Source organism: Poecilia formosa, unplaced genomic scaffold, assembly GCF_000485575.1.
Source record: "Poecilia formosa unplaced genomic scaffold, Poecilia_formosa-5.1.2 Scaffold102, whole genome shotgun sequence".
Taxonomy (NCBI): domain Eukaryota; kingdom Metazoa; phylum Chordata; class Actinopteri; order Cyprinodontiformes; family Poeciliidae; genus Poecilia; species Poecilia formosa.
The window spans coordinates 680215-698659 of NW_006800041.1; the positions used below are offsets into that span (position 1 = coordinate 680215).

Sequence of the window (18445 nt, forward strand, 5' to 3'; positions counted from 1 at the left end):
TGTTAATAAAATGGGAGAATATTACTTCATTTTTACTGTTGGTGAATTCTTTTTAAATCGTGCTGTAATAAAACAGTTTGTATTCTGAAAAAAGGTAATCCAAAGTTTTTCTTTACAGAGTCTCCTTCAGTTTAGTCACGTGGCTTTTTCTGTTGTTGCTTAAAGTTTCTAAGAACCACCTCCCTGAACTTACTCTCATCTGTTTGGGTCTGGTCCTTCTTGGTATTCTGGGCCTCAACGCATTGGACTCAGATTGTGTGCGTGCGTGTGTGTGCGTGTGTGTGTGTGTGTGTGCACGCGTGTGTGTGTGGAAACAGCTCCAGAGCCAACACATGTTAGAGTTAATGACTGTATTGATCAAACTTTGCTGTCACTGCACACATACCTTGCATTGCGTAACTGTGGATCATGTGACCTTTCACTTTGGCCTTGCGCCTGATGAACACACAGTTCATATACACACACACACACACACACACACACCCACACACAAATGGACTCTCAGAACCAGGCAGGAAAGCAAGGAAATGTGCTGGGCTTTCTAGGAACTGTCCCATTCAACAGGGAGGAACAAAGAGAGAGGGGGAGAAAAGGGATGGAGGAAAACATGACGGTCAGGGAAAAATGCTGGACTTGAGAGAGATTCAGGAGTTTAAGGGCTTAGCTAAGTGCTAGCTAAGGCTTATACTGCAAAAACAGTCAAGAAGCTGTAGTCAGCATCTCTAAGCACAACTCTGACGACAGCAGAGTTGTGACAGGAGTTGGACTTGTGGTGGTTCACCACAAGCCTATGGTGGTATGAGGCTTCCTTACATACATTCGCCAAGAAATGCTACGTTTAAAATCTTTACAAAATCTCAAACTACTTTACACTCTCAAAGGACAATCATGAGATCAGTATTAAGTGGCGTCGATCATACAGCGATCACATGTTTTTGCTCATCAGTAAAGAAGACGACTGACATAAAAAAGTTTATTTCTTTAAAGTAGCAGAAGTCCAAACATGGCTTTAATGCCTGTGTTAGGAAACATCAGCATACATTAACAGTATCCTACGTCTTGGTGTATGTAATCAGGGTATTCGTGTTTGTCCGAGTGCTCCCTGATATGTTCCCAGCTACAGTGTAGCCTCGTGCCAAACACGTGAGAGCTGGGGGCCTAAACAGGGTTTGTTTTGCTGAGAAGGAACTTGCCTACTCTCTCCCAGGCAGTACCCCTCCGAGGTCAACAATGCATTCATTTCATCGCTGCAGAAACGGTGGGTGTCTGCTCCGGGGATGGGTGGTTGGAGCCAATCAGAAAGCTGCCTGAGACACACACCACAGCCAAGCTACTGAACCCCAAGACTTCAGAAATATCGGATTAGCTTGTCTTCTCCGCCAGGCACACACGTTGTTAAAACCAGCACCACTCAGACAGCATCAACAGAGCACAGAATACGTCTGTGGTGTGATTTGTGAATGTCAGCTGGAGTATTTATACAACAATTACTTTGTAGGTATTAGTTCTACAAAGTTTGTCTATTTCATGTTTATCTATCTCAAGATATTTTGATGTAGTTTTTAGCACATATTCCATTATTGCATTTAATCTGTAAGCAGTGGCATTCATATGGTGATGTAAAAAGTTATAGGACACCATATTACTGCATGCTTGTTTATGCATCTGTATCCATATTTATTATCAACCATTGCAATACTCATATAATAATATAAGAAAGCAAAAATGTATAACGTTAGCTGAAGCAAAACTGGATTCTTCAACGTGATGACCCCAAACAAAGCAGTAAATCCAACATGATTTACTGAGAATTACTGATTTAGAGATTTAGAGAGCTTTCCAACATGGCTGAGAATGAAGAAATGAAAAAGTCTTGGCCTGAGTCAAAGACGAGATCTTTATCTCATGTGGGGTGAACTGAAATGAGCTGTACATGCAAGAAAACTGTCCCAACATCTTGATGTTAACCAGGCTGACAAAATAACTAAGCTCAACACAAACTTACTTAACAGGTAAGAGTATTACAATGCAGATCACTGTTCTTAGTGGAGTATTCATCATTTAGGTTAATGTCCAACAGGCTGAGAATGTTAAAAACAGTTAAATAAATTTAAATTTGATTACAGTAAACGTAACTAAATTACGTGTGATAAACACTGGTGGTTTCTGTTTGGATGTAGGGCTATTGGTAAAAGTTTTGCCAACAACATATGTGACTACCAGAGTTTAGCCAGCAGCCATGATGTAAACAGAAGTAGAAACTTTCTGAGGTAGAAACAGAGTCAACAAAGGCATTGCATGATGACAGCATGTTGTTATGCAATACCTCTTCTGTTTGACTGCGTCAGGCCATAGAGGTGTACCTGTGTTGGCTCAACAGGAGCTGCATGTATCAGGCGCTCGGATCTAAACGTAGACAGGTTCAGTGACATAATCTGCACAAGCAGGGTACACACTGAGAACAGCATGTGACATTTGTTTGTACCAGTGACAGTCATGTGGCTAACACACAAATACAGCTCCACATATAGGCACCATCAAAGGTTTAAACCCTGCTGTGAAGATGACAGTCATTTTAACTACAAAAAATAACATAATAAATCATTTTCAACATTTGTCCTGCGCAATTTAGCAAATAAACAAATGGGTTAAAAAAGCTGCTATATCCTGGATACATAAGAACACATGCTCTCAAACTTATACTTGGTTGAAACACCACTTGTTTTAATTTCAGCACTCAGTTTTCACATAAATTATAGTTAATCTGATAAATCTAAAATACATTATATGAAATTTGCTTATTTTATTCTTTTTCTTAAGGCATAGTTTTCAAAGTTACTTCTCTGAAATATGATGCAAAGCCATCAGTCAGGAACACTGTATTGGAAATAAAGCCTAAGTTCAAATTTGAACACAATTGGTGGCGACAGCATCATGATGTTCTCCAGATGGAAAAGTTGTAATCATGGTTTATGAAAATACAAGTCAGCTTTAGCACAAACTCTTTAGTTGTTTGCTAGAAAGCTGTAAATCAAGAGGTTTTTCCATTTATTGGGATCACATTGAGGCCAGGCATACATCCAAATCAAGAAACAAAAACATAATTGGAGGAAAATTGAAACTTTGGAGTGACCTCACTGGAGTTGTATTCGCAATATGATGGATTAAGAGAGCTGCTTTCCAAGTAACGGAGGACAAAATATCACCAACATGTCATGTGGTGTGTAGACAGGTTCCCACCGAAGAACGAATGCTGAAATTGAGTTAAATGGTGATTAAGGGTGTGAGCACTTATACATCCAGATTATTACTCCTTCTTTATTTTTGTACATATACTTTTCCCCTTTAAACTGATTTGTTTTTCACCTGATTGTAGGTTATACATGCTATGTTAAAAGTACAGGAAAGATTCATTGTGGTCTAATTTTTTACATCATAAAAGCATTTAAATGGGTGTGTGTACACCTTTAAGAGCCACAGTACAAAGAGAAAATCACACTGGGAAGTTTTCCTTGGAAAGTAACTGAGGGTCATTTGACCAGACATTAAATTCTCTCTCCCTCCAAGAGCAACATTGCTACAGATTTCCATACAGTCAGGTTACAGCTCATATCTTGGAGCCATAACTATAATTTCTCTGAGAAATTCATTAAGCTATGGCTGATTAAGTTTGGCTCTAACATTTTATAATTCTCACATATGCAGTCTTGATGCACCCTTGTTTGTACGTTTTATAAAAAAATTAAGTAAAAATCTTTAGCTCTCCAGTCACTTCAGGACAGTGATCTTATGTTGAGTCTGTTTTGTATTTATAAGTGAGATTGTTTTAGAGTCTTACCCAGGACCAGCTGTCAGAGAGGCTGTCAGTCTCATTGGGGCAACTATAGTCTTGCTCCTCCATACTGGTCATGTCTCCAATTCTTGGTTTGCAGATACAAACTGCTGCTTTACCACCTTAAAGAAGTATTGACTGAAGAACCCTCTAAAGATGCAAAATATCTCAAAAATCTTCTGAAAAAATGCCCCGCTGCTCTTCTGAGGTGTTCAAAATGTCTTTGTTCACCGTTTCCTGGTCAAATTCCTTACAAAACTGTCAAATATCACAGTTTCTTTAGGTTTTTTTTTTTAACATGGAGTGACTGCTCTTGTATGAGATGATGTGATCTTGTGTGATCTGTTTTTAAGTAAGCAGCTTGAGTCTGTGTGACAAGCGTTTTACACTAAATTTATCAACACATGTCTTCTGGGAATGTAGTTCTAGGAGGAAATCTGAGTCCTGACAGTTAGAACTGACTGCAGACTTAGGTTCTTGTCTTCTGCTCCATAAAAACAGCACCACTTTTACTGCCCCTGACAAGACAGTTTAATATTCTAGTTAATCTCTCTGGGGTAATAGGCCTGAATCACACAGAAAAACCACAGAAATTCAACCTGAGGACTGAGAAGGTGAAACAGACCTGAAAATAAGGAGCCAACGCTGAACTTTTGAACTGTTTGACATGTCGTTGGATTGGTACTTCACTACACAATCAAACACACCAAGTTTAAAATATATGTGAATTTAAACAAATTGTGTATAAAACTGTACACAGTTAAAAAGCTGCAGAGAAATGGCACATTTGTGTTCCTTTCAGGTATAAAACTTTTTTTTTTTTTTTTTTTTAAATTGTACCAGCACAGATACAGAGCGACAGTCTTACTTTTTGTACACACACAAAAAAAATTACATGATCTACATCTACAAATATCATTTCTAACGTTCGTTTCAAAAAAGAAAAAAAGTCTGAAAAACATGCATCTAAAAGAATCTAATAAAAAGTTTGCCAAAAATGGGCTTACATTGCACACAAATGATTGTGTCTTCCCTGTTTCCACCTTTTTGTTTTTCATTCATCTACACAGGAAGTTTGTTCACCCTGATAACACACAGCAGAAAGTGTTTGAAATGTCTTTGCGTTTCAAAAGCTTCATTATCTTTTTTACTAAAATATGTGCTCGACACATGTCTGTAAATGTAGAAAACTGGAATTTCTTTACCAAAGCATCAAGCGATAGATCCAAGCTTAACCAAGAACAAAATATAAAACCTTCCGTTTCCTCTCATCAAGTGATCAAACAGCTTCCCAGATAGAAAGTAAATAATGTCCTGCTGTGAGCTGCTAAAAGACAAAAAACACCCCACTGAATTTCTTGTGACCGACTCTTTGCAGCTCCTTTTGACCATTTGTTTCAGTCAGATATGTTTTCCAGTCAGGAAGAATAGCGGCCGGTCCTCTTTGGCGTTGGCAGTCTGGAACTCGTCGCTGAGCCTGAACCTCCACTGCTCCTCCAGCTCCAGCCTGCCCACAGTCTGCCTCAGTGAGCTGCGATCTGCACTGATTACACACAGGGTTGCACCTACACAGAGGCAGGCAACAGGGACAGACATTGTGAAGATGAGAGAAGTCCTTTCTTTTTTAATAGGTCGCAGGCAGGAAGCATGAAGAACGAATCTGCACAGAGATCATGTCCTATGTTGTATTTATTTTTGAAAGGTAAGTATGATGTTTTGTACAGGCCAAGATTACAGAGGGACATTCTGACATTAAAAGCGATACTTTAGACTTGATTCACACTACAATCTGCTGAGTGTTTTTGTTTGCAAAATGTACTTTATCCCCTATGGGCCACTGTCAACATTGCAGCACTTTCCAGTATGTTTGTGGTCTGCTGCTGTACCTTTGAGAAAGGTGAACTTCTTGAGGAACCCAGAGGTCACAAATGTGTCAGGGAAACAGAGAAGAAGCCCACTGAACAGCAGACCAGCGGTGCTGATGTTGATACAGTGAGGTCTGGAACTGACAAAACACACCGTCACCTGTAGGAGGAGAGCGATTTGTTCAAATGGATCCGCTTCAACTACGGCACAGTTTGTAGCTGAAATCACATTCGAATTTGCATACACTTTATAAAGAGAAACAACGTTTTTTCCCCTCAGTGTCGGACATTAAACCAGGCTAAACTTTTTCTGATTTAGGTCAGCTATACACAGTGAAAATGCCAGTGTTGAAAAGTGTCTATCTGTGTCCAAGTCAGCAGGTGTTAAAGTAACACTTTTGAAAGTGTTAAAAGATTGACACCCATTTTTTTGTTAAATTAACTTTGGTCTATAATACTGAAATGGGTTTAAGAAAAGTTAAACTTTCCATTTCTGTGTATTGTTTTGAATATTTTCCACTGGATTTGATTGATATTAGCACCTTGTGGGTCAGTTATTTACTTTTTTAACACCACATTATGTTTTGTCATCAACGCTATGCTGGTGTTACTTTTAATATATTTTAACACCAGCACCTTTGTAAATGTTAATGTGACACTCTGTATTGTTGAATTTAACACCAGCTGACTTGGACACAGACATTTTGGGTGTTAATTCAACACTGGCATTTTTACTGTATAGGGTTACCAAAATTATTGTAATTTGTTAAATGTCTTTTCATTTCAGAAGTTTATATCCATTTTTCTTGATTTTTGGTAGAACTGGCTTTGTTATTGCCACTCAAATATTAACTTTTTTTTATTCGTAACTAATTTTCTTGTATGGTTCAGGTCTTTGTTGATTTGGAATGCCTGTTTGTGCAAAAATGCTAACTTCCTCAATGACATCTTGAGATGTTATTTCCACATAATGTCCTTGTCAGTGTGTTTGAGGTGTTGCTTTAAGATACATCTATACATTTGGATTTCCCCACATTGCTTAAAATTATAGTACTCTTAGTGTACATAAACTCCTAGATTCAAAGAAAGCTGTACAATATTTTTCTTTTTTACAACTCCTTTTTGTCATTTAATATCAGACAGTGACGGGTCATTATGTGCGTGGATGGGTGGGAGAGTGTTTTTATACCTCAGATCCCAGGTTGAGGTAACAATCCACAGACAGAACAGGGTGAGTGTAGTTCTTGGTGCTGAGAGGAAACAGTTTCTGGCTGGTGTGTTGGAGGTATTTTTCCAGGAGAAGCTGAGCTGGTGAGGCCAGGAAGAGATGCTTGCTGTCTGGGGCACAGATGTACTGTGAGGGCCCCACTGAGGTGGATACGTCAGTCATCTGAAAGGTAAAGGCAATTTTATTTAAATAGCACATTTTCAGCAACAAGGCAATACAAAGTATTTTACGGGAATTAAAAGAAAATACAGACAAAATAAACCAAAGGAAAGAGCAAAAGAAGAAAGAGCTAATAATGTTGATCCAAAGTATCTAAACTAGATACTTATACGTACTTATCTACCAACCCTGAATAGGAGTAAGTATCCTTTGGTGTAATTCCTTTTCTGGTTTGGAAGAATAGGAGTCTAAAAGTAGTTGCTAAGGTAGTTTTTCTGAATTGTGGATTCTAATCCCTGTTCTGGGTTGCTAAATAAGTATAAGTATTCTCTGGACTTTCTCAGTGTGCTCTAAATTTGTGAAAGTAATGAGTACTCCACAGTTTCTAAGTAATAAAAACTAAGTGTTCATGTTCTGGAAGACTTTTTCTGGATTCCAAGTTTGTTGTAATTCCTTTTCTGGGTTGCAATAATGTGAATCTCTCTGCATAATAATCTAAAAATAATCTAATATTGATCTAAATAGTGAGTACAGTACAGTTTCTAAAAGAAAGAGCTATAGAGTGACTAATGAACTAATAAACTAGAGCCTCTGGATTCCAAGTTTGTTCTAATTTCTTTTCTGGATTAAATAAGAACCAACAGTTTCGGATGTCATTTAAAATAATTTTATACTGTTATTTATTATGAAGGGTAAATACAGCAGCTAATGTGCACAAAGCTGTAAATGGGGCAATATTTTTCCCCATTACAGATTTCTTCTCTGTGAGTTTTTCTTCAAGATGTTTCAAATCATGAAATAAGTTTTGAAATGTGACATGGGGGAAAAACAAACAAACAAACAAAAACAAAAAACATGGAATAGTGGAGAATCTTCCCAGAAGTGACAAGGCTACCAAAATTACTCCAAGACAGAACCGACTACTCGTCCATGAAGTTACAAAAACATCCTGAACCTAAACCACAATCAGTTATCGCTGGTGTTCATGACTCAACAGGAAAAAGGAAAAACGACCTGAACATGCAAGTGTGATGAAAAAGGGTACGGTAGGAACCATTAATAAGCAACATACTTTTTAATCCGAGTTGTTTAGAATATAAATAAATGTATCAGGTGACTCTCCAGTCAAAATGATTATCAAAAACATTAAAATGTAATTTTTGATTTGTGGCTCTGACAAGGCTTTTTATGAACTGTGCAGTGGTCAGCTTGAATTATGGATTAGTGTCTACCTTGGTCTTGATAATGAATGCCCGGTAACCTCCAATGGCAATCTGCTTCTTCATCACGCTGAAGTTGTTGAACCTGCAGACAAGGAGTCCAGCGCTGTGCAGCCTCAGGGTGAAGTCCACATCGTGACAGGTGAAGCGGTTCTGGTCGTATTGGACGTTCTGGCTCCGGTCAACATTGAGAAGGAGGAAGTCATGAACGTGACCTCTGGAGAATGGCTCCCACTGTTTGACACCTGATTCAAAAGCAAAGCATTGCAGGATGCAATTAATGGAACATGCTGCTTTACCTTTTATAAAAACAAAATGTTGATTTGAGTTAAAGTGGTTAAAATTATTGAAAAATAATGAAAATGTTTAGGGGGTTTTTTGTGGGCTTGCTATAATATTATAATAATCTTACATACATTCTCATTAGATGCAAGTGGAAAATTATAACAGAAATGAAAACTTGAAACATCCATCTATTAATCTGTATGATGTCGTTCACTCCTAAACTGAGTTAATGAATAAATAAATAAACTTTTAATAACAACACAAATCAGATCTTGAAGCTGACAATAGTATATCAGTAGTGCATAAGAAGATGGCAGGTATATGTTAAATTCAGAAAAGATTTTAAAACTTTTCTTCCCAAATACAAAACTTAGCTTTATTTCTCTTTAGGACAATACCTTTGACCAAGCTATTGCTGCCATGGACTACATCTACTCAGCTTTTCTTTGCTGAAGAACATCCTCCTGGATCTGTGCTACTATATTTTGTCTTTATCCGTTTCCCATCCTCTCAAGCCCTGACAGATGATGGAAAATTGCAGTTCATGTTGAACTAGGTCAAAAGCAAGTGGTTCCTCTTCACTGTTGCTGCATGAAGAACTGATGCCAAGTCGGTGAGTTTGATTTGTATTTTTATTTATTTGTAAAAGGTCAATTCATATTAAAGAACAAAATGTAAATATGCGAGTCCCTTGGTTGGGAAAGCCAATCACAAAACATTGAACAGCAATAAAAAACAAAAAAAAAACCTGTAAACTACTTGAATTTAAAAACATTAACATAACTTCTGGCTATGATGTAATCAGGAAAATTAAAGTTACAAAAGGTTGTTTTGGTAGTCCTTTTGTCGTTCAGCCTGAAACTTTTTCTCCCTGACATTGTGTTTTCTCACCCGTTACTCCTCGGCTGTTCCACTTCCTTATTCCACACAGGCCATACTGGGCAAGGTCTGGGCAGGCCTCCATGTGCTGCAAGACTTGTTTTAGTGACACAGCACGTTCAGCAGGACAACTATGAGGACAACACAAAGTAAACATGGACTGTGTTAAACCCAACAAGTTTTCCATAAGATTTTCTTTCTCAAAGAGCCTACGCTTTTTTTTTCACCTCAGTTTATCGTTGTCCACTGCATTCCACATAACACAGGAGTCATCAGCAAGGATGATGAAAGGCCAGACATCAACCGACGGGCTACCTCCTTCCCCCCGCCGACTGCGCTCCAACTCCAAGTTGTGATAAGAAAGCTCCTTTATCAGAAAGTGAGCAGCACCTGAACATACATCGAAATATGATAATGAAAGTGATTTAATCTGAAAAATTATGTAAAATCCAAACAAAAGCGATAAATGTGAAACAGAAAAATAGGAGTTAAGAGTTAATCAGAGGAACATACCGATACCCGCTCCATTGAAGACAGTGGGCAGCACCAGCATGATGTGGTTGGGCCAGTACTTCTTGTAGACAGCCATCTCATACTCTTTAACTACAAGGATGTGTAGATGTGAGGCTCCATCCATCGCATGGTACAGGTTGAACAGACCGTGCTCGTGGCGACCGGTGGTTGGGGTGAAGATTGGACTCTTGATGCAGTCTGGGCTCTGCAAAAGTACAACGGTAAAATGCAGACATTTTGTCATTTTATTAATTCAAGATAGCTCTATATGACAAAGAATAACAAAAGGTAAAATATGGGTATTTCTGGCAAAACATGAATTGACTGTGCTTTTGTATATTTACTCAAAGATTTAACAATTACACCACCTGCTGGAGAAATATTGTAACTGCAACCAGTCCTTGAAGAAGATCACCTTAAATTAATTTCTCTTTATTAAAAGCACGACATGATACATGTTTATATGAAAAACAAAAACTAATACATTTTTCAAAGCTAATCTAAGGAAAATATTCAACAGCTGAATGGTCCCTCTGGCAAATTCTGTAGAAAAATGTAAAATATAAACATACCCAGTCAGAAGTGAGAGGCAGCCGCATACTCTCCAGCTGACCTCCTGGCTGGCTGAAACTGAAGTAGTGTTCCTTAGACTTTGGGATGATGAAATAGAGCTGGATGTCTTCTCCGAGCAGAAGATGGGTGAAAGTGAAGGCATGCAGCGTTGACTCATACATCTGAAATTTGATAAGAGATGGCTCCGATTTATATTTTAGAGGTAGCCTGAATGTTGTTTCTCACACTGTCTTCTAGCATTTTGTGTGTAGCTTACAGACCTGGTATCTGGGGTTAAAGCCAAGGTACTGATGACACTGCTCACAGTGATGATAGGTGTTGTACGCTGCGTACTTGGACAGCTTAATCCGGGACGTCCGTCTGCGCAGGTACACGTCCTCCTGGCGGACAGGGTTTCCTTGGCAACACAACAAAGGAGAGAGGAGGGAATAATATTGCAAGATGACTGATTGAATACCTGGACTACTTTTGGAAATTAAAAAATAAACTGCCAAGAGAAAGACTTTATTTGCAGAGTTCATACCATCAACTCGTGGTTTAAATCCAGGACAGTATACAATGCTGATGTCATCATACTTTGGGTCATGGACGGTGTAGTCGAAGGGCATTGTCTTCATAACTTCTGTGTTTGGCCATGGAGCATTGGGTGGGTGGTACTGCACACCTTCTGCCTCGGCTGCTGAAAATGTAATGCACTTTTCAATGCACATTTTTTTTTTTTTTTTATGAATGACAGAACTAAGAGCCCTTTGCATTATGAAGCCATGTCTAGAATTTGAAGATAAGTTTTTTTACATAGCGATGTGAGAACTTACTGCAGTGGATGTCCTCGTCATCATAGATATCCACCTCCATTAGTCGGATCAGCATGCGAGACAGGAGGCCCAGAAAATGAAGATATGCCCCTGTTTTCCCCACCTGACCATGAAAAAAAAAAAAACAATAAAACCTCTGAATAGAAGAAAACTAAAAAAAAAAATGAATAGAAGAAAGACAACCAGACTGACGGTACCTGTGGCGGACCACTAAGCAACAGCCTGCGTGGGTGAAAATTGTCGGTTCGTCCTTCAGTGCGGTTGCTGTTGTCCATGTGGTAGGACCGAGGGACTGTCCACTGACGATAATAGAGCGACTGCTCTGTGCATGTCATCATTTTGCTAAGCAGAGGTCTGAGAAAAAAAAAAAAAAAAAACTCATTTCAAAGGGCAGGCCATCTACAATCCAGACTGAGTTTACAGTTGTTTCCACTATTTCCCACACTGCTGCAGTTTTAGGACTATGCAAATCAACTTATAGCTGATGGCTCTTGACAGCTTACTTTTGAAATGAATCTATTTTCTTCAATTTTTTTTGTAAACTAATTGAGTTTCTTAATTTCAGGAAGAAAAGAAAAATACAGTGCCTTAGAAAAAAAAAAGGAAAATTAGTTTATTTCTAAGGACAGCTAAGTAGTAATTGAACTCCACCTGTGTCTAATTTAATCTCAGTATAAATTCAGCTGCTGAAGAAACTACATCACAAAGACCAAGGAACACAAAAGACAGGACAGATAAAGCTCTTGAGCATGAAACATCGTTCAGCCACTGACGCTGGAAAAGACATGCAGCCATGCAGCTGCTTTCACGTTTCAATACGCACAACCTTTTTAATAAAGATATTAGAGTTTGCAGTTTTAGGAGTAGTGTAAAATGTATCTGAAACACATCACATCAGGACATTGCTACAGATAAAACAAATCAATTTTAATACAGAAAAATAAGAGTTTCCGTTACCTAAAACTGCTTGCCCAAGCAACAGATATGTGTGGCAAGAATGAAGTGCACCGTGGAAGGCCACTGCTGTCACTGGCTGTGATAATGTCATAGAGAGCACGGGGGAGGAGCACAGATGGTGGACGACTCAGTCCTCTCGCCCAGGAGCAGCTCAGATTAGGAGAGGAGGCCCGTGGAGATGAGGAGTCAGAGGATGCAGATTTGGAGGGATTTTGAGGTTGAGAAACAGGCTGCTGTTGGGTGGCTGTTTGATTGTAGGACTGGATATTTGTTTGAGATGCTGGCTGACTTTGACCTTGGAGCTGCGCCTGCTGCTGAGAGATCAGCTGGACATGGGGATAACCCTGAACTTGGGGTTGGCTTTGGAAATTAGGGGTTGTTTGAAAATATGACTGAGAGGAGGTCTGGGGCTGAAGCTGAACCTGGGCTTTTGAGGGAGACTGTAAGTTGTCCAGAGTTTCTTTTGGAACATTTGGAGAGGTGGTAATTCGAGATTGGTGGGGATCTACAGTTTTACTATCGGGGCATGGCTGGACAGACTGAGAGGATTGTGAAGGAGAGTCTCCTGGAAATGACCCAAAATGACAAGAGAGGGTTTTAAATGAATAAAGAATTCAGGCCATTTGCAAACTTCGATTTAATTTTTCATCATACCGTTCTCCTGTCCCTCCTCTTCTTCATTGTCAGTGCTGCTGAGCTTCTCAGGATCGCTTTCGATCAAGTCACTTCCTGGTCCAGGGTCGTGTGGCGGCCGTGACTCTGCCTTCACCAGGTAAGCAGCTAGTCCCAACTCCTGTTCCAGAGTGGTCCGTTGAAGGTATGAGCAACTTATCACTCGGAGGTCGCAATACTTCAACGACCTTTTACAAGAAAAAAATAAGACAAATTTATCTGCTTGCGGCATTTATTGAAGCTTACTCATTTTCATCAGAAATGTAATCTAAAGTCGCCGCCGAAGTTCAGTGAGTACCTCGGTAACGACTCTCCAAGCGGTTCGGCTCCTGACAAGATCAGGATGCAGGGCAGAGCCTCCAGCTCCAAGTAGGTGTGAGGAACCCATTCAGCATCCTGGATCTTTAACCAAATCTGCAGTGCATTAACACACACATCAGTATATATTATTTACAGTATGATAACGCTTTTCATTTCTGATAGCATTTCTGTCAAACTGAATCCTATCAACAACCAACACCGTACCTTGATCTGGTCAGTGAAAGTCTGTCCAATCGTCAAAGCTTGGCTAGGATTCCCCAGAATGATTTCAAAACTGTCCTCCATACCCAGCTGCCTCCTCACTCTGGACAGCCGTCGGTGGGCCCAAGCTGCCAGAGCCAGAGAGGGGATCCGCAGCAGGACCATGTGACCATGACGGGTGGGACACTGCTGAACAGCGGTGAGCAGAGACTGAACAATTTCCATGGTTTCCACAGAGGTGTGTTTGTGGAGATTGTGAGAGCTGCTGATCTTGCCGGAAGCAGCCATCAGAGCAACACAGTATTGTTGGACTAACACCGTAGTCCGTATTACAGCACTGTGGAGCTTGGGAAATCTGAAAACACCAAGAGGAAACAGTGAACTTCTACTACGACTTGGCTTTAAACTTTATTAGAGTTTTGCTGATTAAGGACGGTGTATGTGGGTGTTGAACCTTTCTTCGAGGGTTGACGTCATGCTCTCAAAGGAGGAATCGTATCGCATGAGTGGGAGGCTGCTTCCTGAGCGGGTCGACTCTAAAAGCTCTGACACACCAAAGTACCTTGTCCTCTCATGATACAGGTCCACATCCTACGCACACAAACAACAGCTGACATTCAGACCACTGTATCACCAAATGTCCATCCCAAACCGAGCTTAGACTCACATTGCTGAATGCAGACGGCCAGTGAATCTCGTTGTAAGGGCTGATGCGAGTGCACTGTGTTTGCAAAGCGAAGGGGAATGAGGTGACGTGCAGAATCAAGATGTTTGTGGCGTCTTTCACCTGCCGGGAGTTTAACAACCGATCCACAAGACCCAGACTGCCGTCTGTGCTGCTGTAAAATGTGCTGATTGGGAGAGGAGCCACATAAATACAATGAATGACCTTATCTTTGTTGCATTATTTCATTGATTTAAGCTTTCCTAATTCAAACCTGCTAATATCCCAGTGGGCATGGTCATGAACCAAGATGTAGAGCGTGTAGGAGTTGCTCTGTGCTTCCTGGAGGAGCTTGTCAATTCGCGACTGAGCGCTCTGATCCATCTTCACCACATAGCGCTCTGCCTCTCTCTGAGACGCAAATTCCTGCTCTGAACTCCCAAGCTCCTGAAGAACACCTGGAAAATACGAAGGAATGAATAATTTAAATCAGTAGTAGTATATAAAGAAAACTAAAAACACTTAATTTTAGCTTGCGACTATAGTTGAACTAAAAACTTGTCTGATACACACAGGTTAAGAGACAAAGACTTTACTAACCAGAGCTCCAGAGGTGAAGAACAGTCTGCCGAAATGAGACCTCGGAAGGCGGGACAAGGATGAGGAAGCTGACCCTGTTAAAGGAACCGAGGTCCAGATTCTGTGTGCTGGAGTCTGCAATGGCACAAACATGGGACAGCAGCTTTCTGGCCACCGCCAGCTGTATGGGACGAACCTCACGCCACTCTACTCTGTATTCTGCAAGCACAAAGATGGACACCAAGATTATAACATACAAAATGTAAATAAAGTTGACATTGTAACAGAAACTCAAAATTTTTAAATAAAACCCGATTTTTCAACAGTCGCTTGTTTGAAGAGCAAATCTTATCCAAGGTATTTTTCTAAGGCCCTTTCTGAATTGGACAGCATTCTACTACAGATGTAAAAAATAATTGCATTTCTTCAAAAACATGAACATTAATGCAAGTACCACTATAAATGGTTAACAATCCCAAAGAGCCTTCTTCTTACCTAAACAAGGAGTTTTGGGGCTTGAAGCCGTCTCCTTAGGGCTGGGCGTGTCTTTTAAACTGGATGTTTGTAAATCTTTTGGACTAGGTCCGTCTTTGGGGCTATTTGTGGCTTTGGGAGTCTTCTCTTCAGCTAATGCTTGACTACTGGATGAGGGTGATGCTTCGTGCTCCACACTGGCACTGTCCAGAAGGAAATCCATATTACCATCTGAGGAACAGAAAGCCACACAAATATTTTAGAAAATTCTGACAAAATTTTCAATAGCAAACGAACAAGTCAAAGACAGAGACTTGCCTTGTCCGAGGGAATTGCAAAAGTGGATAAGTTCCTGGGCAGCCCCTGTGTGGAGTTGGTGGCTGATTTCTTTCAGTCCCTCATTGGGAGAAAACATGCTCTCTGCCAAGGCACGACACTGATGTTTACCTGAACCGGATCCACAGATGAATTCAATCTCCTGTCCACATTTACCGTGGCATCACTACTTTTATTACACCCCAACTCTCACCTGTTACCACCACACAGGACTGAGTTTCTTGTCCCGGTGAAGTGACGATGATGACGACATAGTTTGTGTTTTCAAGCCGTCCATCCACCAACCTGCTGAACATTTGCAGAAGCCCCTGAGCCAAGGATTTGACATCTTCCCCCAACACCACCACACCCTCCCCACAAGACGAGGCAGCGAGCTGGGCGAGCCAGGGAAGCTGACTGGGGGTGAGGGGTTGCTGACTTTGAGGAGGTAAAGAGAGATGCTGGGGGAGCCCAGGCAAGCTAGCGGGTACCTGAGGATGATCAAGTTTAATCATTTATTGATGCATGTCATTTCATCAGTGTTGCTCATGTAAATTCGATTTTAAAAATCACAATGCTGATACTTTTCTTGCAACGTCTGACCTCTATGCCATAGTGTCTCCCTTGGGCTCCTTGCGTTTGTGACTGCTGAAACTGTCTGATCTCACTGAGGTGAGATTCCCTCCATGACCTCATGAATATCTGCTCCAAGTCCTCAACGAGGGGTACCTGCTCAGTGCCTGAGAGGGAACAAAGCTGCAGTCAGACTTTTTACGATCTTACCATTTATGATGGTATATAAAAAATATGTTGCACAGGTTTATGACTGAAGGAAGGAAGAGCAATTTGTGAAAAATGAAATTCTGCCCCCTCTTTGAAAAATGTAAGTGGCTGTTTTGTATGGGTCATGTGTATTGGGATGAAAGGAACAACAAATTCATTGTTCCGCATCAGGATGGAATATGTTACTTTTCTAACATCTTGGACTTAAACTTTATTGTTTTATTAGTTCTCCCCACTGATTAGTGACCATTATCTGAAATAATTCAATAACGGGACAAACTGCTTTAAGTTAAACAGTTGAGCACATGGAGGAGAGTGAATCCAACACTGTGCAGACTGAGCATCTGCATGGCACACAATGAGGTTATGCAATGCTATGAGTAGGATATTGCTGCAACACTTAAATGTTAAGGCAGTGGAGAGTGTGTGCAGTACATATATGATGTTAAAGAAAGGCAAGGCCATAACCAACAATCCAATAGCTGTGTTTAAAAAGTCAAATTACTGTAGCTCATGGTTTGACGATTACATTATGTTCAAAAACCTTTTGCACTAACCAAGCTGAACGAGGTAGTAAACGGTGAGCAGAATCTGCATCTCAGCAGAGAGAGGTTGAATAGGCGATGGTCCGTAATGTTGGTAAACCCTGGGGAGTGTTTGTGAGCTCAGGTAACAACTCTGTAGGAGAGAACTGATGAGTACGTCATTTGTGTTGCCTGTGAGTTGAGGAAGAGGGCCATGACCTGGAGAAATAGGAAATGTACAGTAGAAAAAAAAAACATGGGAGTAAATGGGAATAAGTTGAACAATGTCAGTTTTGGGATTTTAGTAGTTTGTAATAATCATGCGTCCTTTTCATGTTTCATATTACAGAAAGATGTACTACAAATTGCTCCAAACAGTTGTTGTGACACAAAATGGTGGAAAGTACTAAGCCTTGATATCTGTGAAGAATACACTCAACATGTAATGTGCCATTGGTCCCAGAGTGGGACGCAGTAAGACTGACTTTAAATTCCTCAAATGACTCTGAGTGGGTTGGAACAAAAAAGTCAAGTGGCAGACCACCACAAAAAATGCTGAGCTTAGAAAACCAGTGTGAAGATACAAGAAGATCTTCAACCAAAATAAATGACTGCAGCACAAAACATTTTAAAGGCTCCTCATACTTTTATATCATGATCTTGCACAAATGAGCACCAGACAAGGAATATTTTTTTTTAAAAATTCATTCTATCAAGAGAAAAAAATATATTCTCGTGGTCCTGATGGCTTCCATTGTTGTTGATATAACAGGGAGATGTCTTTAGAGTAGTTCCATCATAGAAGCTTTTTCCATTAATGAAACTGTGGAGCTCGGTCTTGTGAAGCTGCATTAAACCTCAAGTGGTTTTGAGGAGATGTTGCAGCAGGCATCCCACCCAAGTGGTGATCACAGTGTTTCAACGGGAAATGCTGCAGTTTACAATGCCTGTTTAACAAAGATATTTTCCATCCTGCTCGTTTCCCTGATATAAACCAGAGTGAAAACATTTTTGGACAGATGCCAAGGGAGGTTTATAAAAACAGATGTCAGTTCCAGACAATAGATCACATCATATTACAACAATCCCAGAAGTGTCCTGGCAAGACTCAACTCTAGAATGCCTAAAATAATCAAACAAAAGCAGTGAAGCTACTTATCAAAAGTCTTTTTGTAGATATTTTTCGTTTCGTTTTGGGTGTGTGTGTGTGTTTTTGTCTAACGGTCTTAGACAAAAAGACAGTTCTGAATGGTTTGTTTGAGTTTTGGTTTACTATTTTTTACCTCCTATCTCTTTTTCCATGCTTAACAATCCAGAAGCCTAAAATAAAAATAGTTGTAACCTTTTCTCCAATACTTATGTTAATAAATTACCTAGAAGACTGGAACTCCTTTTCTGTCACATCTTTTGGACCATTTTTAGCACCAATGTAAATTTTAGGAACAAAGTTCTCTAGCAAGAACATTCCAATACATGACAATTGAAAGATCAATTACTGTATAGACTTAGTTACAAGCATGGTGACAAAAGCACAGATTTTATCAGAAAAATACCAGGTTCACATTACCATGTGCTGGAGAATATAT

The 18445-nt window shown here is 40.0% G+C and overlaps 1 protein-coding gene across 5 annotated transcripts in view; it reads right to left on the minus strand.

Annotated features, from left to right (window-relative positions):
• Positions 1-4127: 4127 nt before the first annotated feature.
• Positions 4128-18445, minus strand: part of greb1 (growth regulating estrogen receptor binding 1) — a 26083-nt gene continuing 11765 nt past the window's right edge. For 3 of the 5 annotated variants that reach the window (XM_016674803.1, XM_016674802.1, XM_016674800.1), the window contains exons 10-34: positions 16893-17078; positions 16156-16292; positions 15767-16043; positions 15556-15684; positions 15259-15468; positions 14785-14982; positions 14459-14642; positions 14188-14371; positions 13975-14111; positions 13524-13875; positions 13297-13412; positions 12981-13186; positions 12327-12891; positions 11567-11723; positions 11370-11472; positions 11078-11233; positions 10815-10951; positions 10554-10715; positions 9982-10186; positions 9696-9858; positions 9481-9599; positions 8317-8549; positions 6887-7087; positions 5719-5857; positions 4128-5397 (exon numbers count right to left, since the gene is read on the minus strand). In XM_016674803.1, the coding sequence (XP_016530289.1) occupies positions 5234-5397; positions 5719-5857; positions 6887-7087; positions 8317-8549; positions 9481-9599; positions 9696-9858; positions 9982-10186; positions 10554-10715; positions 10815-10951; positions 11078-11233; positions 11370-11472; positions 11567-11723; positions 12327-12891; positions 12981-13186; positions 13297-13412; positions 13524-13875; positions 13975-14111; positions 14188-14371; positions 14459-14642; positions 14785-14982; positions 15259-15468; positions 15556-15684; positions 15767-16043; positions 16156-16292; positions 16893-17078 (4820 nt within the window). In that variant the 3' untranslated portion in view covers positions 4128-5233. The remainder of the gene's footprint in view (positions 5398-5718; positions 5858-6886; positions 7088-8316; positions 8550-9480; positions 9600-9695; positions 9859-9981; positions 10187-10553; positions 10716-10814; positions 10952-11077; positions 11234-11369; positions 11473-11566; positions 11724-12326; positions 12892-12980; positions 13187-13296; positions 13413-13523; positions 13876-13974; positions 14112-14187; positions 14372-14458; positions 14643-14784; positions 14983-15258; positions 15469-15555; positions 15685-15766; positions 16044-16155; positions 16293-16892; positions 17079-18445) is intronic. The other 2 variants (XM_016674804.1, XM_016674801.1) reach the window with 1 other exon arrangement.